Here is a 27,302-nt window from a genome sequence, read left to right as displayed (position 1 = left end):
ATTTGAAAACTTAAAGTCCCATAAAAGAGAAAATGTTGCAGACATCGATAAGTTTCTTTTTTATTTTATTTTATTTTATTGGTTGTTCAAAACATTACAAAGATTGCAGAATCGGTTACACATCCACATTTTTACATAATGCCATATTAGTAACTGTTGTATTCTGCTACCTTTCCTATCCTCTACTATCCCCCCTCCCCTCCCCTCCCATCTTCTCTCTCTACCCCATCTACTGTAATTCATTTCTCCCCCTTGTTTTTTTTTTCCCCATTCCCCTCACAACCTCTTATATGTAATTTTATATAACATTGAGGGTCTCCTTCCATTTCCATGCAATTTCCCTTTTCTCTCCCTTTCCCTCCCACCTCATGTCTCTGTTTAATGTTAATCTTTTCCTCCTGCTCTCCCTCCCTGCTCTGTTCTTAGTTGCTCTCATTATATCAAAGAAGACATTTGGCATTTGTTTTTTTAGGAATTGGCTAGCTTCACTTAGCATAATCTGCTCTAGTGCCATCCATTTCCCTGCAAATTCCATGATTTTGACATTTTTAGTGCTGCGTAGTACTCCATTGTATATAAATGCCACATTTTTAATCCATTCATCTATTGAAGGGCATCTGGGTTGGTTCCACAGTCTAGCTATTGTGAATTGTGCTGTTATGAACATTGATGTGGCAGTATCCCTGTAGTGCGCTCTTTTAAGGTCTTCAGGGAATAGTCCGAGAAGGGCAATAGCTGGGTCAAATGGTGGTTCCATTCTCAGCTTTCCCAGGAATCTCCATACTGCTTTCCAAATTGGCCGCACCAATTTGCAGTCCCACCAGCAATGTACAAGTGTATCCTTTTCCCCACATCCTCGCCAGCACTTGTTGTTGTTTGACTTCAGAATGGCTGCCAATCTTACTGGAGTGAGATGGTATCTTAGGGTGGTTTTGATTTGCATTTCTCTGACTGCTAGAGATGGTGAGCATTTTTTCAAGACATCGATAAGTTTCTAGAGACATATGACTTACCCAAACTGAATCAGGAGGACATAGAAAATTGAAACAGATCAATTTCAAGCAATAAAATTGAAGATACCATCAAAAGCCTACCAACAAAGAAAAGCCCAGGATCAAGTGTATTCTCAGCCTAGTTCTGCCAGATCTTCAAAAGAGAATTAACACCAATCCTCCTCAAATTATTCCATGAAATAGAAAAGGAGAGAACATTTCCAAACTCATTCTATGAAGCTAGTATCACCCTGATACCAAAACCAGACCAAGATGCATCAAAGAAAGAAAATTTCATACCAATATCCCTGATGAACATAGATGCAAACATTCTTAATAAAATAATGGCAAACCACAAAAACCTATTAAAAGTATTGTCCCCACATAGGCTTTGTGTGCCCGTGGGCTGAGTGTGCCATTGGGGGTGGTAAAAAGCTGGCACACACCAGCTGTGTAAATACTGGGACTCCTTTACAAAGGAAAGCCAAATGTCACCTCTCCTTTTGGAACGTTTGAAAACAGTATTTTCTGACTAGTTGGGCCACCTTATCATCTGGCAGCTGACAATTGGCTGCTCCAATTATTGTTGACCTGGCATTGTCCACACAACATAGGACCTCCCATGGGTGCAGCGGCAGGAGGGACATCCACCTGTCCTTGTCTCTGGTGCTTTCTAAGAGGATCTCTAAAGTATAGGAGTGTGTTTGGCTTCAGGGAGAGAAGACTTCAGCTCTGCTGCCTACCACATCCCCCAGGTTTATGTATGTTTTCTCTGAGCTGCTTACTATTCCACTTGAGCTTCCTGAAGGGTGGCTGACCTTCGAATACACTGCAGATGACACTCAGATGGGGTGGGGTGGCCTTAGTAGAAACTGAAGAGTTGGTCTTGCATATTTCAGAGGGTTTGTCTCTTTTCTCCACTCCCCATTCATCTGAAGAATATAAAACCTATAGAATAACCTTATTTTAGTCCATGGGATTAAATAAAGTGTAGTCAGTTTGGACGGGGAGAGGAGCGGCATCTCTATCTAGGGTGTCCTGATGCACTTCAGGCAGGGCGGGATGTCCCAGCGTGGTGCAGCAGGCAGCTCCTTGGGCAGGGTGGCAATGTGGGTTCTGGTGCAGAGTAGTGGGCGATAGAATAAACTAGCTGGGCCAGATCTGAGGCTGTGCTCCAGGGTTTCTGTGACGGCCACTTGAAGGAGAGGCCCTAAGGAAGTTCATGAGCTGTACCTGAATAGGAAACTGTCCCCGCCGCCCCCCTTTTTTAAAATGATTTTTAAATACTGTTTTTACACCATTCTCTTGGTTTTCTTTTTTCTTTCTTTCTTTTTTTTTTTTTTTTTTGGTGGTGTTGGGGATTGAACCCAGGGCCTGTGCATGTGAGGCAAGCACTCTACCAACTGAGCTATATTCCCAGCCCTTGGTATTTTTTTGAGCTTAAGTCAGCAGTGTCTTCCAGTGTTTAAGGCCTCCCTGCCTCTATATTGAACTTACGTGTTAATACAAAGGAATGGACCATCCATCCTGAGTCAGTTCAATTATGTGTAAATTCATAGTATTTTAATTTTTTATGCAATCTGATGAGTAGATGAGCTCAGATTTAAAATTCTGAAAGCATGTTTATTGTAACAAGAATTGTTATATATTAATACTGAAGTTTTCAATAAGGAGTGACTTGTGTTGCCAAAAAAAAAAAAAAAAAAACACATTAAGGAGGCTGAGGTGGTGGCTCAGTGGTAAAGTGCTTGCCTAGCATGTGTGAGGCACTGGGTTTGATTCTCAGCACCACATATAAATAAATAAAAATAAAGTTTTATCAACAACTAATAAACACTAAAAAGATAGTGCACCATGATCAAGTGGGTTTCATCCCAGGGACGCAAGATTTGTTCAACACCCGGAAATCCACAAATGTAATCCACCACATCAATAGACTTAAGACAAGAATCACATGATTATTAGCTCAATAGATGCAAAAAAAGCATGTGACAAAATATAGCATCCGTTGAAGTTCAAAATACTAGAAAAACATTGTAAAAGCTATATACATTAAACCCAAGGCCAACATCATTCTAAATGGAGAAAAACTGAAAGCATTCTCTCTAAAAATTAGAATAAGACAGGGATGTGCTTTTTCACCACTTCTATTCAAATTAGTTCTTGAAACTCTTAGCTAGAGCAATTAGGCAAAAGAAAGAAAGGGATACAAGTAGGAAAAGAAAAGCTCAAATTATCCCTATTTGCAGATGACATGATTCTATATTTATAAGACATGATCTCATAAAGGAATTCAGCAAAGTGGCAGGATATAAAATTAACACCCCATAAATCAATTGTGTTCTTTCTATACACCAATGATGAATCAGCTGAAAGAGAAACTAGGAAAACTATCCTCAGCAAGACTCCTAAAATGCAAGAAGTGAAATCAAGAGTAAATTAGTGGGATGTATCAAACCAAAAAGCCTTTTCACAGCAAAGAAAACAATCAAGAATGTGAAGAGAGAGCCTTAAAAAGAATGGGAGAAAAAAATCTTTGCCACCTGTACCTCAGATAAAGCATTAATCTCCAGGATATATAAAGAACTCAAGATACTTACCACCAAAACAACAAATAACCCAATCAATAAATGGGCAACGGAACTGAATAGGCACTTTACAAAAGAAGAAATATGAATGATCAACAATTATATGAAAAAACGTTCAACTTTTCTAGCAATTAGAGAAATTCAAATTAAAACTACACTGAGATTCTATCTCACTCTCGTCAGAATGGTAATCATCAAGAATATCAGTAGGAAGACATGAATGGTGTAACTCTACAACCAGAGACATGAAAAATTGTGCTCTGTATGTGTGATATGAATTGAATTGCATTCTGCTGTCATATATAACAAATTAGGATCTATTTTTTAAAAAGAATACAAGTAAGTCAGAATGGCAGTTATCAAGAATATAAGCAACAATAAGTGTTGGCAAGGATGTGGGCGGGGGGAAGGCACACTCATACATTGTTGATGGCACTGCAAATCAGTGCAACCACTATGGAAGGCAGTATGGAGATTCCTTAGAAAACTTGGAATGGAACCACCATTTGACCCAGCTATCCCATTCCTCCATCTATACCCAAAAGACTTAAAAACAGCATACCACAGTGACACGGCCACTTCAATGTTTATAGCAGCACAATTCACAATTGCTAAACTACGGAACCAACCTAGGTGCCCTTCAACAGATGAATGGATAAAGAAAATGTGATATAAATACAAAATGGAATATTACTCAGCCATAAAAAATGACTTAATGACTTTTGCCAGTAAATGGATGGATCTGGAGACTATCATACAAAGTGAAATAAGCCAATCCCCAAAGACCCAAAGGTTGAATGTTCTCTCTGATATGTGGATACTAACACACAATAAGTGTGTGGAGGGGATAGAAGTTCAGTGGATTAGACAAAGGGAAAGGAAGGAAAGGGAGTGGGGATCATAATAGGAAAGACAGTATAATGAATTGGACATAACTTTCCTATGTGCACATATATGAATACGCCACCCATGAAACTCCATATCATGAACAGCCACAAGAATAGGATCCTATTTAGAATGTTATACTCCATGTATGTATAATTTGTCAAAATACACTCTACAGTCATGTATATCTAAAGAGAACAAATAATTTAAAAATCTAAACATATAACTACCATACCAAAAATATTTTTTTTTGAAAAATAATGTTGGAGTCAGATCTCAGTATGCCCCAGGAGTACTAGTTCAAAGTTTGTCTTGAGAAATGATGGCTGGTATTCTAAAAAAAAAACAGCAAAATTTTGCTAATTCAAAACAGCAGAAATCTGGGGAATGTATGTGGGAATTTATTATAGTACTTTCAGAATAAGGAGGATGGATATAATATTGGTTGTCTCAAATTAATCAATATGGTTATACTTAGAAGGTTTACTTTGTAGTAATATTTTGAGTATCTGTGAATAACTTGTTTGGTAGATTAAATGAAACCATAACTCAAAGGTGGCCCTAGGTTCAATGAGATTGAGATGCTAGAACCTTCTTGTCATACAATAGGGAAAGAAAAAGTTTTAAAAATCAAAAGATTGCTAAAGTTGATTTCTCATATGTTGCCTGCCACATATGCACCTCCACCAGATTATCCAAGAGAGCCCAGATGACACTCCCTTAAGAAATAGTCAAGAAATTAATGAAGGGAATGACAGCATTGCTAAAAAGTTTTGTGATAGTTAATGGTTAGAGATACTGCCACTGAGGTGAACTTCTGATTTCAAGGAAAATGATTCGATTCCAGAATGACAGAAGACTCATGACACTTAAATACCAGAGACAAAGTGTCCTAGTCAAATTAGTGTTTGCAAATACTATTGAGAAGTTACATTTTGACCTAATCCCCAAACCCATCTTCTAATGGGATCCAGTTTGTCTAGGATTCACACTATGGTTATTTCTCTAGATCTGAATATATAACTGGAATTACAGTAAAGAAGAATGAGGATTAGACACACATGGATTTTCGTGGCGATCATGGTTTCCTTAAGAATTAGAATGTCTATGTGATTACTACTGGCTCACTAATATGAAGCCAGAAAGATGCCACAGTAGAAAGTCTTGGCCTCTTACCTAGTCCTCAGACTGAGGTCAGTTCATACATCTAGAAGTCTTTGTCTGAAGGGGAGGCTGGGTCTCCTGAGGAAAAATTCTACAAGACTTCCACAAGCATATATACTACATCTTTAAAGGACTTGCATCCATTTACCAGGATGAATATACATTGAGAAAAAGGAAATACTCTAGACCTTCAAGAATTACCAGAAATTGACTCCAAATTAACACTAAGCCCTAAGATCCCCAAACATCCCAAGTGTCAACTGATTAAAGCTAGGACTTATTGATGTCAGGTGATAAATGCTATTTTGGTCCAAGGTTATATTATAGGACTTAGCAATGGTTATTTCTGATCCCTGAATGTTTACTTGGAATAGACAACATCCAACAACTAACAGAATCCTCACATTTGTTCTCCAAATTGGGGACTGACAACTATTATGAAAGAAAGGACCAAATAGAAACTTCTAAATTTCCTACTTGCCAAAATGGTAAAAATTAAACAAGCAGATAAAAAATTGAAACAGAAAATCCCAAATAGATTAGATATGAAAATATATAAAGGATACAGAGAAAGTAATCCTATCACACTTACCTAATCTCCTGTTTTGTCCTCATAGAAGGGATACATCTCAGTAAGATTAATGTGATTCTGTTTGCAGCAGCCACTCCAGGTGTGGAATCCTTATGGGACTAGATTGACATAGTCCTCTTATTCTTGGCCATTGGTCTGTTATGTGTTGTTTTCTCTATAAGAGTATACAGGACTTTACCCATCAGGAACAGCAGTATATTTTCACCGCCTTGCCTTAGAGCAAAAGAAGCTCTCCTTTTCTCTATTATAATCTGATATGCAGTTGATTGTATTGACATATAACAGAACATCACACATATGCACTACATTGATTATGATCATCATGGTAATTGGGCTTGATTAATCAGAAGTACCCTTAGATACCTTGGTAAGACTCATCTGTGTCAGAGTATGGGACATAAAAATTCCAAGTTTACATACCTTCGTAAATTTTTAGCAGTCCAGTGGTTCTAAGAATTAGGTAAATTCTGTAACTAATTAGGTAAATTGCTGTAACTTGTGCCACAAGCCACTAAGTAAGAGGCACTATGTTGATTGGACCTTTTTACATTTTTGAAACAATCTTTACTACATTTGCATGTGCTTGTCTTATAAATTAATTTGTGTGTGTGTTGCTCTTAGGTATTAATTGAGCCATTACCTGCCAGAATGAATTTCAGAAAAAGAAAAGGCTTTGCAGGCTTTTTAAAAATATTGTGGCAAGTTGTAATAGTAGAATAACAGTATAGATCCCTTGAGTTTTGGAACAAAACCCTGCTCTGAATTAAAGTTTGTTATTCTTTGAGAAACAGTTCCTGTGTGTATTTATTTATTTGGGGCAGTGCTGAGGATAGAACTCAGGGGTGCTCGACCACTGAGCTACATTCCCCAACCCTTTCTATTTTTGATTTGAGATAGGTTCTCACAGAGTTGCCCTGGCTGTCCTTGTGATCCTCCTGACTCAGCCTCCTTAGTAGTTGGGATTGTAGGTATACACCACTGCACCTGGTGTGTTTACCTTCTTTTAACTGATAAAACCATACACATGATTTTTGTGCTTGTCTGTTTATATGTTGCATTTTTTGAATGTTTAGTTAAAAAGATTCAGATGGGAAAAACAGAGGTCCAAAAATAGCAAAAGGTCAAATACACAATAAAGAATATGTTTGGGAGAGTATCCCTGATTTTTAAAATAAAGTTATATTAATTAAAATAGCTTGGTTTTGGGGCTGGAATAGACAATTCAATAAAACAGAATATTATACCTGTCATCCAACCCATGAGCATGTAGAGATTTAGTATAGCAATATAAATTAATGAGAAAAAACTAATTAATAAATAATATTGAGACAATTGCCTTTTATACTGGGGAAAAATATAAACTTAGATTCCAACCTTATTCATGAGGAAAAATGAGTTTTATATGATCAGAAACAGATGTAGAAAACAAAATTTTAAAAATTTTCAAAGTAAATATAGAGCATACCTTTTGACCTCAGCATAAGTGATTATTTTCTAAAAGATACACCAAGTAAGCACAAACCATAGAGGAGATGATTCCTTTATTTGACTGCCTCAAAGTTAAAAGCATTAGTATGTCTAAACTCACCAAAAGTTAAACTAAAAGATAAGAAACAGATTGGGGAAAGATATCTGCAGCATCAACAAAATTTTACAAATAAATAAGAAACAGACAACTCTTCCCAACTAAAGAATGGAATATGGACATGAAAAAGCTATTCACAGAAGACTAAAAGATAAATACATAGTAAATACATGAAAATATATTTAACCTCACTAATAATTAGGGAACTATAAATTAAAATATTAAGTTACCATTTTATTGATGAGATTGGAGAAATCATAAATTAACAATATCAGTATTGATATGGATAAATGATAGATACTCTCATTGTTAGAATGTAAATTGGTATGGGACACTTATGGAGCAATTTGGCAATAACTTTTAAAACTGAAAATGCATATTTTATATAATACACTAATTCCACTTTATTTACTTTAGAGAAATGTTTGCAAATGTGCACAAGAAGATGTGTATAAGGATATTTGTTGCAGCATTATTTTGATATCAAAATACTGGAAATAACCTAAATATTCATCAATAGAGGAATGTTAAGAAAATTGTGGTGCTTTCACATTATATTATACTCTATAGCAGTTAAAAGGAATAAAGTACATTTCTTTATATACAGAAGTTAGATCTCAATGTTGAATAAATAAAAGCAATTTGAAGAAGGATACATGTACAGCCAGGTGCAGTGTAGCACGTCTATAATCCCAGCGGCTTAGGAGACTTAGGCAGGAGGATTTCGAGTTCAAAGCCAGCCTCAGCAATGGCAAGGCACTAAGCAACTCAGTGAAAGTTGTCTCTAAATAAAATACAAATAAGGCTGGAAATATGGCTCAGTGGTCGAGTGCCCCTGAGTTCAATCCTTAGTACCAAAAAAAAGAAAGAAGAAGAAGAAGGATACACGTACTATTTCTGTTTTGTACACGTACATTTTTGTGTGTACTTTAAATAGTCATGATTTCTGAATGTTGGAAACACAGATGTTAGCTTTGTCATCTTCTATATTTTTCTGTAATTATTTTTTTTCTCAAAATAGAACAACACAATAAAGAATAAGTTAGGGAGGAGTTGTTAATTATGACATGTTCAAGTCAGGTTAGATAAGAACAGAACATCATGTTGAATTCAAGCAATTAACAAGTCAGTAATAAATATTTGTTTAACATTTACTAAGTGCAAGATATTTGATATGTCACAGAATGGGGAAGTTGAGTATAAGCCTCACCTAGACAAGATGGAGCTTTCCTAATTTTGCTGCTGCTGCTCTTACATACTTGATAATGATAATGGTGCTGATAGCCAGTTCTTATAGGCACACAGGCTGAGGACTCAGGAGGCTGAGGCAGGAGTCTGAGACTAGTTAACTCAGTGAGACCCTGACAAAAAAATAAAATTTAAAAAGGGGATGAGGATGTAGACCAGTGGTAGAGAGCCCTAAATTCAATCCTCAGTTTTTTCAATCCAAAAAGTAGTCATTGTTCTTTCTACATAAAAATCTTAAATCTCCTGTGACTACTAATTACAATCTTTCTATTTAGGTAGGGGTTTTGGATCGGCAGAGGACATTGGCCTTGCTGGAAACATTCTATGATAGACTTAAACGAAGGCGTAAGCATTTACTCGGAAACCCAAGACAATGTAAGTGCCGCTCAGAGGGAGGAGCATGCTCAAGCTGAAGTGTCCTAGTCCACTGACAGGAAAGCATAAGATTATTCTACCCCTGTGGAATGCCTTTACATAACATCTCCCTTAAGTCCTAATGGCTATATTTATTTGCTCATTCTCCCACAAAATTTACTCCTCATTACAACTAGATGTATTTTTCGGCATGGTACAGTACTCAATGTTGTCAGAACTCAGCTAGAACTCAATTTTCAATTCATTTAAATAAAGAGAGGCTTTAGTGACAATTTGAATGTCTTGGAAATTAATTTGATATTGGTTATCCTATTTTAATGCCCAACTTAAAATGCTAACATTTCTAGAAAAATAGTTTATTCTCCCATGCATTTTACTTGTATACCTTTCATATACTTATGTGGTAAAATAGTCTTTTTATATTTCTACAAAAATGAATTGAGTTTTACTTGTATTTTTAAAGAGAAAATCTTTTCATAACTGGGTTTTCCAAATGATATCAATTTTTTATTTGGGTGAAGATTTACTACTTGAATGCTTAAAAAAATCTATGGGTGATATACATAGAATATTTCTAAAAATTGTGAGAATCACAATTTTATAGCTTAATTACTATCCTGAAGGGGATGGTTATGGTTTGAGTTCTACTTCCTGCAGTCCGGAAAACCAAGTTTTTGTGTGTATGTGGTTTTTTTTTTTTTTTAAGAATTTGTCATTATTGTTTTTTAATCTTTATTTATTTATTTGTTATGTGGTGCTGAGAATCGAACCCATTGCCTCATATGTGCAAGGCAAGTGCTCTACCACTGAGCTACGGCCCCAGCCCCTGAAAACCAAATTTTTGTTGTTGGGTTTTCTTTTTCTTTCTTTCTCTCCTTTTTTCTTTCTTTCTTCTTTTTAGTACCAGGAATTAAACTCGGGGGGGGGGGGGGGGGGGCACTCAACCACTGAGCCACACCCCCAACCCTACTTTGTATTTTATTTAGGGACAGGGTCTCACTGAGTTGCTTAGCTCCTGGCTCCTGCTGAGGCTGGCTTTGAACTCTTTATCCTCCTGTCTCAGCCTCCCTAGCAGCTGGGATTACAGGTGTGCACCACCCCGCCTGCCCCACTGTTATTGTATGTTTTAACAGCAGGATTCTGGTGAATGTTATCCATTCTTTCCCTGGAGTGTTTTGCTCATTTTGTTTTGTTTTGTTTTTGCTCTGAAGATTGAATCCAGGGCCTTGTACCTGCTGAGCAAATGCTCTCCTGATGGAAGGGACAGCCAGGCCTGATGGAAGGGACAGCCAGGCAAGACACCAAATAGGAACAGGAAACAGGTTTATTTAGCTATAGCCAGGTTCAGAGGGCAAAGCTTTCACTGTAATCAATCAATCCCCTTGAGCCCCAAGTTCAGGTAGTTTTAGAACGTTATACCCCCACCCCCCCAGCTTTTTCTTTCATTGTTCTGGGCAAGTTAACCCTTTAAGGACAGCGCCTGAGAAGGGGAGAGCTTCTTCTCCCCTTTCTTTCCTCTCCCTGCCAGCTGTTACCATGGAGCCCAATTGGGAACTTATCTTAGAAATGTAGACATCTCTGTGAAGCTCCAACTCAAGACCAGAGCACTTGTTAAGGGATCTTTTTTTTTTTTTTAATCACATTTTGCATTTGCAAACACACTTCTACAAACTACTATACTGGATAAATGTTTGTGAAAACTAGTAAAGGGGCATTCAGCACCTAGAGTGCTGATCTCTTCCAGGCCAATGGCCAAGTTAAATGCAGCAACAGGAAAACAGGAAGTTTAACTACATTGAACTCTTTTGTAGAGACTCTTTGGCTGAGAGTCCTAAAATCAATTATGGTGAAGATTTCTGGAGAAGCTTAGATTTTCTGTGGAGAAGGGGGTGCCACTACACTCCCACTGAGATACTCACCAGTCCCTTTGCCTAGAATTCTGAATCAGGTGTCCATATAAGTTGTGGAAGAAAAGAAATGAGGATTGAAGAAGAGAAGGAAAGCGAATATTGGAAAAACATAGCCCCACTAAAAGACTGCCATGAATAAAGACTTGCTTTTATTTTTATATCACAGAAACTAAAAAGATATCAAAATGGAAAGACGTGTTCCCCTCCTGCTCTCTAAGCTATGCTTATCGTGGGAAGACCACAAATGTAGAGGAAAAATTTTACTTGCTCTGACAGTCTAAGCAACATTTCAAATGCCAAAAGAAAAATATGTTCATTTCTCAAACTATACCTTTTAGGAAGGCATGATATTTAATTCATAATAGTGAGCATTTTAAAATGTTCCTTTGAATATTTTTTTTGCTTTTTATGGGATTTCAGCAAAAGATAACTGATGTTATTTTAAAGTAATAGGCCTAGCCAGGCATGATGGCATACACCTGTATTCCAGTGATTTTGGAGGGTGAGGCAAGAGGATCGCAGGTTCAAGGCCAGCTTCAGCAACTTAGCAAGATCCTGTCTCAAAATAGAAACTAAAAGGGTCAGTACTGTGGCTCAGTGGTTAAACACCCTGGGGTTAATCCCTGGTACCAAAAAAAATTTTAAAAATAATGAATAATAAATAAGCCTATATATAATCACTATGCTCCGCTTTTAAAACATTAATATCTTTGGTTCTACAATATAAGATCAATTTTTTAGGTAAATGTTTTATTTTCTGCATTAGGGCCATTTGTTGAATTTGAAGAGATAGACTTGCTTGAGTTCTGGGGAGACATGGATAATCAGAAACATATTTATGAAGACTTTGATAAGGTGCTTTTAAGGATGAATGCATTACTTTCTGAAAAACATGACAGCAAAACTCAGAATCAGTTATCAGAAAACCAACAAGAACTTGATGAACAGAGGAAATCAAGCCTACCAGAACAGCAGAGAGAGACAACTGCAGAGCAAGGACCACAAAGAATTTCAACTGCAGAACAAGAACCCTATGAAGAACCAGACACAGAACAAGAAAATATCCCAGAGTCAATTACAGAACAAGAGATAGAACAGAGACTACACAGAGGATCAATTAAAGGACAAGGACAGCACAAAGGGTCAGCACCCAGAAGGTCAACTGAAGGACAAGGGTCACGCAGAAGTTCCATGATAGAACAGGGAGCACCCAGAAGGTCAGTTGAAGAACAAGGGTCACGCAGAAGCTCCATGACAGAACAGGGAACACCCAGAAGGTCAGTTGAAGGACAAGGGTCACGCAGAAGCTCCATGATAGAACAGGGAGCACCCAGAAGGTCAGTTGAAAAACAAGGGTCACGCAGAAGCTCCATGACAGAACAGGGAACACCCAGAAGGTCATTTGAAGAACAAGGGTCACGCAGAAGCTCCATGACAGAACAGGGAACACCCAGAAGGTCAATTGAAGGACAAGGGTCACGCAGAAGCTCCATGACAGAACAGGGAACACCCAGAAGGTCAGTTGAAGGACAAGGGTCACGCAGAAGCTCCATGGTAGAACAAGAGCCAAGAAGAGAGTCTGTTGCAGAACAAGGGTCACGCAGAAGCTCCATGGTAGAACAAGAACCAAGAAGAGAGTCTGTTGCAGAACAAGGGTCACACAGAAGCTCCATGGTAGAACAAGAACCAAGAAGAGAGTCTGTTGCAGAACAAGGGTCACGCAGAAGCTTCATGGTAGAACAAGAACCAAGAAGAGAGTCTGTTGCAGAACAAGGGTCACACAGAAGCTCCATGGTAGAACAAGAACCAAGAAGAGAGTCTGTTGCAGAACAAGGGTCACGCAGAAGCTTCATGGTAGAACAAGAACCAAGAAGAGAGTCTGTTGCAGAACAAGGGTCACGCAGAAGCTCCATGGTAGAACAAGAACCAAGAAGAGAGTCTGTTGCAGAACAAGGGTCACGCAGAAGCTCCATGGTAGAACAAGAACCAAGAAGAGAGTCTGTTGCAGAACAAGGGTCACACAGAGAGTCAGTTTCTGAACAAGGGAAGAGCAAAGCATCAATAACAGGACAAGGACCACGTAGAATGTCATCTTCAGAACATGGATCACGCAGAGGGTCAACAGCAGGACAAAATCAGCACAAAGGATCAACAGCAGAGCAAGGACCACACAAAACATCATATTCAGAATATGGATCACGCACAGAGTTAACAACAGAAGAACCACACACAGAAGAGCACGATCTATATGGAGAGAGAATTCCAGAAAAACAAGAGGATGTAGACTCAACTTCACCATCAAGGGAAGTTAGAATCTCTAGAACAAGTGCAGAATCTGAATATATTGAATTCCCTTCACAAGAAAAGGAGCAACTGTATGAAGAGGAATTATTAGAAGAACTACAAGAGGACCTTCCTACATCCAGTAAAAAAGGTAGTTCAGGTAGTGATTCAGTTTTCCTACAACATCAGCTACTTGTTTTGTGAAGTGATTTTTAAAGTCTTTTCAGAAAAATAATCATTTAAATTAGGATCATTTTTGGCATGTCAGGTCATGCAAACTTTAGACATATTTTGCTACTCAACATGAGTCTAGACCTTGAATAATCAATTAAATGCAAACCAGAATGTCTCTATTGTCAGCTTACCAAGAATTTCATTTGTACTAGAAATTCATTAACAAGGAATAAATTGGGCTGTGATTGTGGCTCAGTGGTAGAGCGCTCACCTAGCATGCACGAGGCACTGGGTTCAATCCTCAGCACCACATAAATGTAAAATAAAGATATTGTGTCCACCTAAAACTAAAAAATATTTTAAAAGGAGGAAATCTAGCAGTGTTACATGTAGAAATATTTTAACTGGATTTTTTGAAAAGGTGGGAAAAGCCCCTTTATTTTAAATTGGGCTTTTTAGAAACCACTTTTTAATGTTTTTTTAACTAAAAAATGGGTCTTGTTTTTTTTCAAATAAAAGATATATTCCAAACAAAAAAAACCCACCCTGCATTTCAAATATTTAGTCATATCTCATTGGTCATAATTTAGGCATATAGTAATATGTCACTCTAAGGGAAACTGGGAAATGTTTCATTTTGCATGGCCAAATTGAGATACAACAAACAGATTTTGCCACAGAGCTGCTGTCAACCATTTAAGTTATTAAGTGATTTAATTGTGGTTGATTATGACACAATATATATGAGGAAATACTCAGAATTTTTAGTGTTCTATATGAAAGGTATTTTTCCCATTCATTAACCTTAGGATATGTAATAGAAGACATAATGTCCAATTCATAGAAATTTTCTTTTGTATACCTTTTAGCTACCACAAGAAAAGACATTCAGAAAGACAGATCCTGTGAACCCAAGTCCCCCAAAATAGAAGGAAAATCATGGTCAGGTAACTTTTTATTTAATCTTATTTTCATGTATTACCTAGGACAAAAACATTGTGAAAGTGAAGTTAAATTTGCTGTGTTTTTATAGGTGAATTTTTTGCATGTAACTGGAGGAGGAAGTATGTGAAATTTGAAGATGAGGATCAAGCACACTTAATCTATAATAACTCCAAGTTTACAGGTATGTGTTAACAATGAAAGTAAGGAAGCATAGGTGACTTTAATTTACTGTGGTATCCCATGAGAAAGAATGTATTTAACTAAGACACAACAGAATCCTTACATTGCTTTGTTCCTGAGAACTGATGGATATGAATATATGTAAGATGGGTGTTTCTAATGGTGACATGCTATTGGTAGTGACATCTACTATCAATGAATATTCCTTGGCTTTCAAACTTATGATATTAATAGACTTTTTTGCTATTATATGGCCCTATAACTGCTTTGAAGATAAGGTACAAGCATACAAAAGAAATCAGATGTTAGATATTAGAATTCAATAGAAATTATGCCAGCTATTTCTCTTCCTAGTAGGTCCACAACCAAACATATGAGACAAATGAGAATCTATTTTGTTTTTGAAGACTTGCAAAGAAAGGTAGTATTGGTATTTTGGATTGGACCCAAGGGTGCTTAGCTACTGAGCCACATCCCCAACACTTTTTTTTTTATTTTTAAATTTTTTATCTTGAGATAAGGTCTTGCTAAGTTACTTAGGGCCTCCCAAAATTGCTGCAGCTGACTTTGAACATGCTTCAACCTCCCAAAATGCTGGGATTACAGGTGTACACCAAATCACATGTTTAACTATAATTGTTTTGAATAGTACTCTAGTCATATTTAATTAAAGTTCTATTATATATTTTCCTTGTCATATCAACAAGTAGTAGAACTAATTAGACCAAGATTATTTTCTTTCTATCTGCAAATTGTTTCCTTATTTAAACCTGGGCTAAATAACAGACTTACTATGCTAAAAAATTCTGGTGAAATAATATTTTCACTAAATAGAAAATCAAGCATTGGTCAGCTCTTATGGTCCAAAGTTAATATTTCTCTTTCTAGTCCTTATGTCAGTTTTACTTTACTGTTTTTTAAAAATTGCACGGATGGGGCTATGGTTGTGGCTTAGTGATACAGTGCTTGCCTAGTACATGTGAGGCACCTCAACACCACATAAATATAAAAAATAAAATAAAGGTATTGTGTTCATCTACAACTAAGAATATTTTTTAAAAATTTGCATGGGTGATCATTTTTAGTTATATCAAGTCTCATATAGAAGGTTTAAGGCATGCATGAATAAATCAAACATAAGTCTCTAGACTGACATTTTGTTACTTAATGTAATGTTACTTCATGTTGTAACATTAAGCTTCAAGATGAATACCTTAGTTGCCATTCTTAGTGGGAAGAGTTTTAGTGGTGGTATTTACTAATTTATTTAATTTGGGAGTCCAGCATGTAACTGTCTTCAGATACAACTGGATTTAACAATACCAGACAATGTCTCTCTGTCTCAATGTCTTTCTCTCACTTTCAATTTTAGGCAGTTTTCTCCATATTGTAGAAAATTGGCCACAGAGCATCTCTACTCTTGCATCCTACTGGTTCAGCAATCAGAATACAAAAAGAATGATTCTTGCCCAATAGTTCTCCTGAAAATCCTGGAGCTAATTCTCATTGGCCTGTAGTGGATTACATTGCTATCAGTATAAATCATTGGCCAGATCTCTTATACATATCCATGGAACAAGGGTGTGGATGCATAGTACCACCAGATTCCTCAGAACTGACAATGGAGGAGAAATGTTTTCCCAAGGAAAAAAGATGGATGCTGTCCTCATGAAAGGAGCATAGATTCCTGACAGGCAAAAATAGTAGATATTATAGCTAGGGATTTAGTTTAGTGGGAGAGCACAACTTAGCATGCATTAGGCTTTAGGTCCAATTCCCAGCACCAGAATAAAACAAATCAAAGCAATAGCAGATGTCTGTTACAATAGATAGTCATTTATTTTCCATAAGATTTGAGAGAATCATTCACTTAACTGCTTGGTATCTGTTTACTGCTTCATAGACCTACACCCGATTATCAGAAATATTCAGTCTCACAAGGAAATAAGAGGGAGGAGTGCCTTCAATGGAGTTTCCTTCAATCTGCTCCAGTTTGTGCAGCTCCTAGAGACATTTGTTGGTGAAGATGCCCCCTTGAGTGTCAGCGAGAGCCTCATTTCCTTTTTTAAGAGGGGCTATTTTGAAACAAAAGAAGAGAAAATGAGTGCCTTAGAACAGGTGGGTAATATTACTTATCGATTGGGGCTGGGGATGTGGCTCAAGAGGTAGCGTGCTTGCCAGGCATGTGTGCAGCCCAGGTTCGATCCTCAGCACCACATACAAACAAAGATGTTGTGTCCGCCAAGAACTAAAAAATAAATAAATAAATTAAAAAATATATATTACTTATCGATGAAACAAGTGAGGTCACTATTATAAGCAAATTTCTCAATTTCAGTTGCTCCCCATGTCACTCTCTTTAAAAAAAATTATGTCCAAATTTATCATTTTATTTCAATAAGCATAGCCATTAAATATCTTATTTTATTGGTGAATGCTCTAAGATCACCTCCAGAGAACTCATTCCCCTAAAAATAACATGATTACTCCTGGCAGGAGATGGTTTATAATATAGCTTTGTTTTTTCCTTCTCTGAAACTTGAGGAGTAAATGTGTGTATGTGTGAAGATGTACGTGTGCACCATCTGCTCTGTGAGTGCGTTTACAAATGCACATACCTAAGGGTATGATTATGGCTTGAATATGTGTTTTTTATTCTTGGGCACTCAAGTAACACATATTTCCTAGGAACTTAATACTTCCTTGGGTGGTAAATAAATGCATATGCGTCATCCAATATAAATAACTTACGTTCTCATATGTGAAACATGTGACTCATTTCACCAAACTTATTCAGTAATTTCATCAGCCTTATGAGTTTTCTCAGCCTAATTCCAGAGTTGACTTCCTTTTTACCTCCTCAACTGCAATTCCCCACCACTTAAAACAAAAGGTATATATTCACTCTCTTTTTTGCAATTAAATGTATCTATATATGAACTCAATTTATGATCTAATTAATATAATTAAAATAGTGTGAAAGCATACAATTAAATAAAATTAATGCCATCAAAATTAATATAGAAAAGAATTTTGGGCAGAGCACAGTGGCACACACCTGTAAACCCAGCGACTTGGGAGTCGGAGGCAGGAGGATCGTAAATTCAAGACCAACCTCAGCAACTTGGAGATGCCCTAATTACTTTAGCAAGACCCTGTCTCAAAATAAAAAAATAAAAGAGCTGGGAATGTGGCTCTGTGATTAAGTGACCCTGGGTTCAATTCCCAGTACCAAAAAAAAAAAAAAGGAAGAAAGAGAATTTTTAAAACAACCGTTTTTTAGTTATTTCAACACTCCCTTTCCCTACAGAATATCCCTAGGAATCCAGTGAGAACATCCCATGTGTTTATCATATTTAAAAAAATTTTTTTGATGTTGATGGACTTTTATTTTATTCATTTATTTATATGCAGTGCTGAGAATCGAGCCCAGTGCCTCACACACACTAGGCAAACGCTCTACCACTGAGCCACAACCCCAGCCCATATTTATCGTATTTTATAATGACCAGGGAGGATGTGGGAAGGAATAATACAAGATTCTTAAGAAGTACAGTATCCTTTCTGAGGTAATATGCTTGAGTCCAGAGAATGCCTGAGTGGTTTCACCTTAAGACATTAAAGAGGTTAAAATTAATAACTGCATTTTCCATTAATATCATGGTTAACCCCCAAATAAGCTGTTTTTATAAAAGATACTGCAATTATTTAGTATAAACACAGGATGCCAGCTAGCACAGTTAATATCGTGTCTTCTGTACCTTGTTAACCTGTTTGTATCCCAGGTTAGACAAAAGGCTTTCCAAGTCCGCCGGGAGCTTCTTCTAGAAGCCCTCTTTCAGAAGTGGGACAGTGATGGCTCAGGCTTCCTGGATCTGAGAGAAGTTGATGAACTCTTGTACACATACAAGGAGGGAATGGAAAAAGAATGTATGAAGAAAGGTAAAATATAAGACTGTTCTTGTTTAAGTTGTGGCACAACTTGGCTTCAAGTTTCCCAGTACTATGGGAAATATACAGTTAAAAACCAAACATTGATTTAGTCAAAACCATCAGATACTGCTTCATACTTATTAATGTGGCTATCATTTGAAAAATGGAAAATAAGTCTTGGCAAGAATGTAGAGAAATTGGACCCCTCATGTATTTGTCAACCTGATCAGAAGTGGATCAGAGTGCTGTGTCCAAAACCTTAATTCTACATAGATTCCTTCTGTGGACCTGAATACCCTCATTTGAGGTTAAGAGAATCCAAACCATGCTACAGTTCTGCCTGATTTCTCTTATTTTTCTCTCTTTGTCTTCACAAGGTCTGAACTATTCTCTCAAGTCTGACTGGTTTACAAATTTCTCTTCAATTTACTAACTTCCTCTCCTTAATGACTTTTTTTTCTCCTTTATTATATTTTCCCCTTCTAATCATTACTTCCCAATCAAAACCTAGTAAAATTCTTATTCCAGTATGATAAATTCCTTTCTTCATTAGATCCCAGTTTAAATGATTTTGCTTCTTATTGGCTTTAAAGGTCTATCTGTTGACTTTTGTATACCAGATTTCCAATCTTTAAAGTGTATAGTGCATGGGCTGTTTAAGTTCTTCAACCCTTTCCAAAACATCCTTACATTGTTGATCTTCAAATGTGCCTAAAGTTTATCAATTGTCATGTTCTCTTCAGTCTGCAAACTTTAAATTACACTGCACTGCTTGACTAAGACTATGCCTAGAGAGTTGGCTATGCACTTTAATTTTCCATTTAAATGACAAGATTTGCCTTAATATTTAAATTTCTATTTACCTAGCATACTTAATGAAATTTCAGAAGACATAATGAGGGGCTGGAGTTGTGTCTCAGAGGTAGAGCCTTGCTCTACCTGTGTGAAGCACTGAGTTCGATCCTCAGCATCACTTAAAAATATTGTGTCACCTATAACTAAAAAATAAATATTAAAAAAGAGCATAATGAGGTGGTTCCTACTTATAAGATTGGCGAATTTCATAGCATAGAACCGTACTCTACAGAGAACCCTATACATCAGTTAGGGTGGCTGGGTTCCAATATTGGGTCTTCACTAACGGGTCCTGTGAACCTGGGCCTGTAACTTAACCTCCATAGACTCAAATTTCTTTGTTTGTAAAGTGAAAGAGTGAGCCATGATGAATTTTTAAAAAAATTTTTCTTATCAAATTTTTAATAAAGATCTTAGCCATTTTTAAGTGAATATCCTTTTCCTGGATTTTTCCCAATTGCAAATGAAATATCATTTTACATCCTTAATTATAAATAACACTTATAATGGGACTGTACAAATTCAGGTCAAAATAAAAAATACATGTATTTTGTGACTTCATAAGAGAAATGATGAATTTTAGAATTAAGGGATCTAAAAGTAATGTTATAAGTGAATTCCATATATTGGATTATATGGAATTACATATAACTGAAACACAGCACTAGGGATAGATAAAAGCACAAAATGTAAAGCCCAGCAAATGAGAAAGAAATGAGGAGGCAGAATATGCTGCCAAATGAAAATGTTTGAAAGTATGAATAAATAACCATTAATTCTCTCCAAGGGCAGACTTATACAAAATGATTCTCAATAAACACGGATTGATAGTCACTTGGTCAGAAATAGCTGTTGACCTGGCGGCAGTATAGAAGAGTTAGCTTCTACTCTCTAAAAAGAAAGAAAATTCTAAATTTGAGTATTGACTGACAAATTATTGGCAAATCTTCAAACAGTTCTTTTGTTTGTTTATTGTTTTGTTCTGCTCTTCTTATTTCTTCTGTGTCCAAGATTAAAAATTGAGTTGCTGAATGTGGTTACACATGCCTATAATCCCAGAGGCTTGGGAGACTTAGGCAGAAGGATCGCAAATTCAAAGCCAGTATCAGCAATTTATTAAGACCCTGTCTCTGGGGGGGAAAAAAAAAAAGTCTGGAGATGTGAGTCCGTGGTTAAGAGCCCCAGTACCCAAAAAAAAAAAAAAAACAGGTTTATTTTAACTTTTGGTACTGAGGATTGAACCTAAGGGCACTAAGCTATACCCACACTCCTTTTTTATTTTTATTTTGAGACAAGAGACTTGCTAAATTGCTGAAGGCCTCACTAAGTTGCTGAGATTGGCCTTAAACTTGAAATTCTCCTCTAAAAATTGGGATTTAAATATCATAAAGTCACAGGGTTAGAAGTTTGTAGAAATGTTTCTGTTGGTGCTCTCAAAATGGAAGTTTGATATATAGAAAGAGAAACTTGAAATTTTAGGTTGTCATTCCCCACCTCTTTTTTTTTTTTTTTTTTTTTTGGCAGAGGGTACCCGGGATTGAACTCAGGGATACTCTGAGTTCAATACCACTGAGCCACTTCCCCAGACCTATTTTGTATTATTTTTAGAGACAGGGTCTCAGTGAGTTGCTTAGCACCTCGCTTTTGCTGAGGTTGGCTTTGAAGTAGATCCTCCTGCCTTGGCCTCCTGAGCCTCTGGGATTATAGGCCTGGCCACCATACCCTGCTAGCCCCCTTTTTTAAAAATTATTTTTCTCATTGAGAATTTAATGTAGGGGGTGGAGGGAAGGAGTGGGAGGAAAGAAGGGGAAGGGGCAATACTGGGGACTGAATTAGAACAAATTATATTCCATGCTTTATATAATTATGTCATAGTATATTCTATTGCCATGTATAACTAAAAAGAACCAATAAAAATTAATTAATTAATTAAAATATAGATGTAAATAAAATAAAAATATGGAATGCTTCATGAATTTGCGTGTCATCCTTTCGCAGAGGCCATGCTAATCTCTGTATTGTTTCAATTTTAGTAAATGTGCTGCTGAAGCAAGCACTCCCCTTTTTATTTCTATCTAATACAGAATTTGATCAATCTTTTGAGCAGAAATATCACAAATAAAAAGCCATAGAACATGTGACTTGTCAATACCATAGAATTTAATGGAATAAATTACTCTTACCCCATTATTTTCCATGGAATAGCTGTTTTTTTTTTTTTTTTATGTGGTGCTGAGGATCGAACCCAGTGCCTCACGTGCGCCAGGCGAGTGCGCTACCACTGAGCTACAACCCCAGCCCCTTGGAATAGCTGTTAATGCTGTTGGCTATGTCCTTTTGTTTTCTATTTAAATTATAAGATTTGCTTTAATATTTAAATTTCTATTTAAATAAGACATTTAACTCTTAAAACTAAAACTTTTTTGAGACAAGGTCTTGCTATGACAATATGTTGATACATATTCAGTCACATTAATTTTTCATAGGATTCTCAGCATATTATGGTAAACTTTTTTTCTTTCAGGAAAAATATGACCATGTCCTACGAATTTGATCAATCTTAGTCTCTCTAGCCATGAACTCAAAAGAGGGAAATGGAATTACACCCGGTACAGCGCAGAGGAAGGAAGCTTTGAGAAAAGATTAAAACTTAAAACTTTGGTTTTATCCAGGTGCTGTGGCAGCAACTCAGGAGGCTGAGTCAGGAGATAGCAAATTTATGGCCAGCCTCAGCAATTTAGCAAAATGAGACCCTGTCTTAAAATAAAAAATATTTAAAAAGTACTGGAGGTGTTGCTCAGTGGTAAAGTATGCTTGGACTCAATCCCAAGTACACATCACAACAATAAAAACCCTTGGACTTTAGTTAGACCTTTAGTTTGAATACATTCTCTTCCTAATTAGTGCTATTGTCTCTTTCAGTATCCTTTTCCTCTTTTTAGAGAATGAGGCTAATTCCTACTTCCCTGGTGAACTGTAGGAATTAAAGATGATATATGTAGAAATACTTATTATCAGGTTTACAACACTCCAAAGACATGAATTTTATTATCTCTCTCTCTTTTTTGATACTAAGTATTGAACCCAGAGACGTTACCACTGAGCCATATCCCATCCCTTTTTAATTTTTATTTTGAGACAGGGTCTTGCTAAGTTGCCAAGGCTGGCTTTGAACTTTTGATCCTTAGTTACTGGGATTACAGGAGTGTACTACTGTGCCCAGCTTACCTCAATGTCCTGAGTAACTGGAACTACAGGCACATGTGCCATAACAACTGGTTAAACTAAAACATTTTGGTAACACGTTCTGTTACCAAATTCCAGAAATCTTTTTTCCCCATATTTTTATGGGTGCATTATACTTGTATGCAATGGTGGGATTCATTGTTATATATTGTTACATACACACAATGAAATAATTTAATTTGGCCAGTATCCTTTCCCAATATTTCCCCTTTCCCTCTTCTCCCTCCCAGTAGTCCCTTTCCTCTACTCTATCCCGAAATCTTGAACATTATTTAAAAGTCTCATTAAAAAGCACACAAAGTGTTTTTTTTTAAAGAAACTAAAAACTGGGCAAGTAGGTGTTGTAAAATGACAATTTCTTTGCTTTAGAACTCTAGAATAAGGAATCAATAGGAAACTCCTCCGTTGTTCCTTGATTTTCATGACCTTGACACTTTGAAAGATTGTAGACTTGTTTTTAGGAAGTCCTTTATTTACATTTGTCTAATGTTTCTTCTTGCTTAAATTCAGGTTATTGATCTTCAGCAGAAATGTATTGTGTAATCAATGCTGTTCTTGTTGAATGATATCAGAAGTCCCATGATAACTTTTACCAGTTTATTAAGATGCTTTCTAACAGGTCCCTCCACTCTAAAGTCACTCTTTTTCCCTTTGAATCTAACAAGTATTTTATGAATGTGCTTTGAAACTATGTAAGTAGTCCTTCCATTTTTTGTCAAACTTTTCATTTATAGCAGTATATGGTGGCTTCCTATTTTATTCAATGGGTTATAATCCAAAACTATCATTATTTGTTTTGATGCTAATATTGTCCCAAATTTATTTATTTTTTTCTGTTATGTGCACAGTTACTTTATTTCTGCAGAATCTCCTTGGTGAACATATTTTTTTTCAGGCTTACATAATACAGTTTTTAAAAATCATTTATTTATTTATTTTTATTTATATATGACAGCAAAATGCATTACAATTCTTATTATACATATAGAACACAATTTTCATATATCTGGTTGTATACAAAGTATATTCACAGCAATTTATGTCTTCATACATGTACTTTGGATAATAATGATCATCATGTTCAATCATTATTTCTAAACCCATGCCTTCCTACCCTTCCTCTCCAACCCCTCTGCCCTGTCTAGAGTTTGTTTATTGTCCCAAATTTAAACAAAGGGAAGTCCTTTTATCTGACTCCTGTGTCTTCCCTTTCCCACTCCCAAAATTTTATAAGGAAAAATTTCAAACATTCAGCAAAACTGAGGAATTTTATGGCGAGGCATCTGTAGACCACCTGGATTCTACCATTACCATTTTACTACCCTTTCTTATTATCTATCTGCCTCCATCTATTTTTCCATCTATCTCTGTTATTTTTATGCATTTCAAAGTATATTATATACTTCTCACTAATTACTCCAGCATGCTTATCATTAATTGGAGTGTTTGTTAAAAGCTTTTTTTCTTTTGAGGTAAAATTTTCATAAAATTAGATGCATAAATTTTAAGTGTACAATGAGTTTTGGCAAATACATGACCTGAGTACTCCATGCTTGCATCAAGAACAAAAAAACTTTCCCATTCAATCCCACCATCTAATCCCCAAGACAACCCCTCTTCTGTTTTTTTCTACCATAGTTTTAACTCTTCTAAAACTACATAAAAATGAAGTCATACAATATATACTCTTTTTTGTAAGGTTTCCTTCACTCAGCATAATTTTCCTTGAGATGGTTACAGGTTGTTGCATATATTAGAATTTTGCTTCTATTTATTGCTGAATGGTATTCCACTGTATGAATATACCATGTTTGTTTATCTGGTCTCTAAATACTTGGGTTGTTTCTTGTTCTTGACTATTATGAATAAAGCTGCTCCAAACAATCTTATTATACTAATCTTTATGTGGATATATGTGTTTATTTCTTATTAATAAATATACAGGAATAGAATTTCTGGACCATAGGGTACATATTTTTAGTTTTATAAGGAGCTGTCATATAGTTTCCTCTGTTTTTTTTTTTTTTTTTTCGGTACTGGGGATTGAACTCAGGGGCGCTTAACCACTGAGCCACACAACATCAACCCCCCCTTTATATATATATATATATATATATATATATATATATATATAATTTTTTAAGTCATAGTTGGGCACAATACCTTTATTTTATTTATTTATTTTTATGTGGTGCTGAAGATTGAACCCAGTGCCTTGCAGGTGATAGGCAAGTACTCTACCACTGAGCCACAACCCCAGCGCTTCCCCCCAACCCCAACCCTTTTAAGACAGGATCTTGCTGAGTTACTTAGGGCCTCGCTAGCTGGCTTTGAACTCGGGATCCTCCTGCCTCAGGCTCCTGAGTTGCAGGGATTACAGGAGTGTACCACCGTGCCTGGCTCCTCTGTTCTTTTAATGTGTTTCATCATTCTTTTTTTTTTCTATGTTTTTATTGGTGCCTTATAGTTGTACATACTTGTGGGATTTGTTGTTATGTATTTGTACATGTATACAATGTAACAGTATACATTTGCCAATACTGTTTCCATCATTCTTAGCAAACTACCTTGATTTCTACTATACTGACATCTTCTAGATCCCTCTTATACTGAGGGATAATCCATTTCCTCAGAAAATCCTGGTTTCTTTTAATGGGAAGTAGTATTTAAAAGCCAAGATCTGGATTCTACATATGCTCATTGTTCAGAAGTCTCTGCTCCCAGGTTTCTTAGTGAACAGAGGGAGGGGATTTGTTTGTATGTGTGTTTGCACATGCACATGCATGTGTGTACAAAAACATTCACACCTGTGCTTCTATTTCATCTATTAATATTAAAAATCATGAGTTCATACCAATACCTCCAAGTCTAATCTAACACAACAGGATTCATTCTAGTTTTCTCCCTTTCCATTTTTGAAGCTCCCTGCTTTGGCTCATGTTATCCTGGGTATATTTATTTATTTGACCCATCAGTCTATTAGTTCTACATGGAACAAATCTTCAATCATTGCTGCTGTCCTCTCTCCCACTCTTATGTCCTTGTATATTTGAAATCATTTAAAAAATATTTTAAAAATTATAGATGGACACAATATCTTTGTGTTTTTTTTTTTTTTTTTTGTGGTGCTGAGGATCGAATACAGTGTCTCACAGGTGCTAGCAAGCACTCTACCACTGAGCTACAACCCCAGCCCTTTTGTGTCTTCTTTCTTATATCACTTAAGGACACTATACTACACTACCCTTCCCTCATGCTTTACTCGGGGTGTTGACATTCCACATGAAATTTCCTTCTCCAAGTGGTGATCTTGGAATGTGGATATTCTTTAGATTCTGATGCTCTATGACAAGGCAGTTTTCAAACCTTCCTCAGTCCATTTAGTGTATTCAGATTCTGGCTCCCAATGCTGGACTTGGGCCAGTTTTGCATGTTGGACTTCTCTTCCACACTGACATCTGCTTCATCCTATTTAGATTATGATTTCCCCAGGCCAAGCTGTCTGTAAGATATGGAAAAATGATAAACCCCAAAATAGTGTGGCCTGGGAAGAGGGAGTGAGGAAGAAGGCAACACACTGATAACAAGGATCCTTTCCCAGTGACAGGACAATCCCTGGGAAGGAAGCAAACATCATCCAGTGATAAGACAATCCCTGGGAAGGAGATATCTATCAAGCCTAAAATGGCAGTCTCTGGGGAGAAGCCAAAGCATTGATCCTTCCCCAAATAAATCCTTTCCTAGTGACAGTACAATGGGACCCTGAAGGGAAAAAGATAAGTACTGAATGCTGACCCCAGACCTTCTATTCTTCCCCCAAATAAAAATATATTGCCCAGTAAAAGCAAATTTCAAATTCTTACAACTTGTTCCCTGAGTGCCTGAACTGACACACTTTGTCAATAATTAAATCATCTCTCAGTGTAACATATATAAGCACCGATTCCTCCCTGGGCTGGTGGCTCATGTTCCATCAGGAAAGAGGGTCCACCAGATGCATGATTCCACTGCTGAATAAAGGCTTTGCTGATCTGTGAAATTTACACCCACTGGCCTGGTCATTTTATATTAACACTGTCCCCTCTATTTGCATATCCTTTTCTTTCTGGTCAGGATTAAACATCCACATGGGGCTTTGGTTCTCCAACCTAAACCACCTCTCTGTTGAACTATCCTCTTCACCCACATTGGTTGTAAGTTGCCCTTCCATATGCATGCCTTCTGCACCCTGCTCACACTCTGACAATCCATGCTAAGCTACCTCTGCACAGATGACCTCCTCAACACATTTGGACTCCAATACCCTGACCTGCTTCTTGACCGGGAGGGGTTACTTACCTTGCTCTG

General features: G+C 36.6%; 1 protein-coding gene and 1 non-coding gene across 2 annotated transcripts in view; one reads left to right on the top strand and one right to left on the bottom strand.

The window, feature by feature from the left end:
- Efcab5 (EF-hand calcium binding domain 5) overlaps positions 1 to 27,302 on the top strand; it is a 126,866-nt gene that overhangs the window by 58,912 nt on the left and 40,652 nt on the right. The window contains exons 9-16 of the mRNA XM_077801269.1: positions 9,330 to 9,429; positions 12,106 to 12,409; positions 13,007 to 13,370; positions 13,578 to 13,785; positions 14,666 to 14,743; positions 14,830 to 14,922; positions 16,825 to 17,039; positions 18,707 to 18,863. Coding sequence (XP_077657395.1) covers positions 9,330 to 9,429; positions 12,106 to 12,409; positions 13,007 to 13,370; positions 13,578 to 13,785; positions 14,666 to 14,743; positions 14,830 to 14,922; positions 16,825 to 17,039; positions 18,707 to 18,863 — 1,519 coding nt within the window. The remainder of the gene's footprint in view (positions 1 to 9,329; positions 9,430 to 12,105; positions 12,410 to 13,006; positions 13,371 to 13,577; positions 13,786 to 14,665; positions 14,744 to 14,829; positions 14,923 to 16,824; positions 17,040 to 18,706; positions 18,864 to 27,302) is intronic.
- LOC113182913 (U6 spliceosomal RNA) lies at positions 21,663 to 21,766 on the bottom strand. Its single transcript, XR_003300812.1, has one exon. It is a non-coding gene; the product is annotated as a U6 spliceosomal RNA (small nuclear RNA).

The sequence above is a fragment of the Urocitellus parryii genome, chromosome 7 (assembly GCF_045843805.1).
Source record: "Urocitellus parryii isolate mUroPar1 chromosome 7, mUroPar1.hap1, whole genome shotgun sequence".
NCBI lineage: Eukaryota > Metazoa > Chordata > Mammalia > Rodentia > Sciuridae > Urocitellus > Urocitellus parryii.
This window is presented reverse-complemented; position numbering and strand designations above follow the sequence as displayed.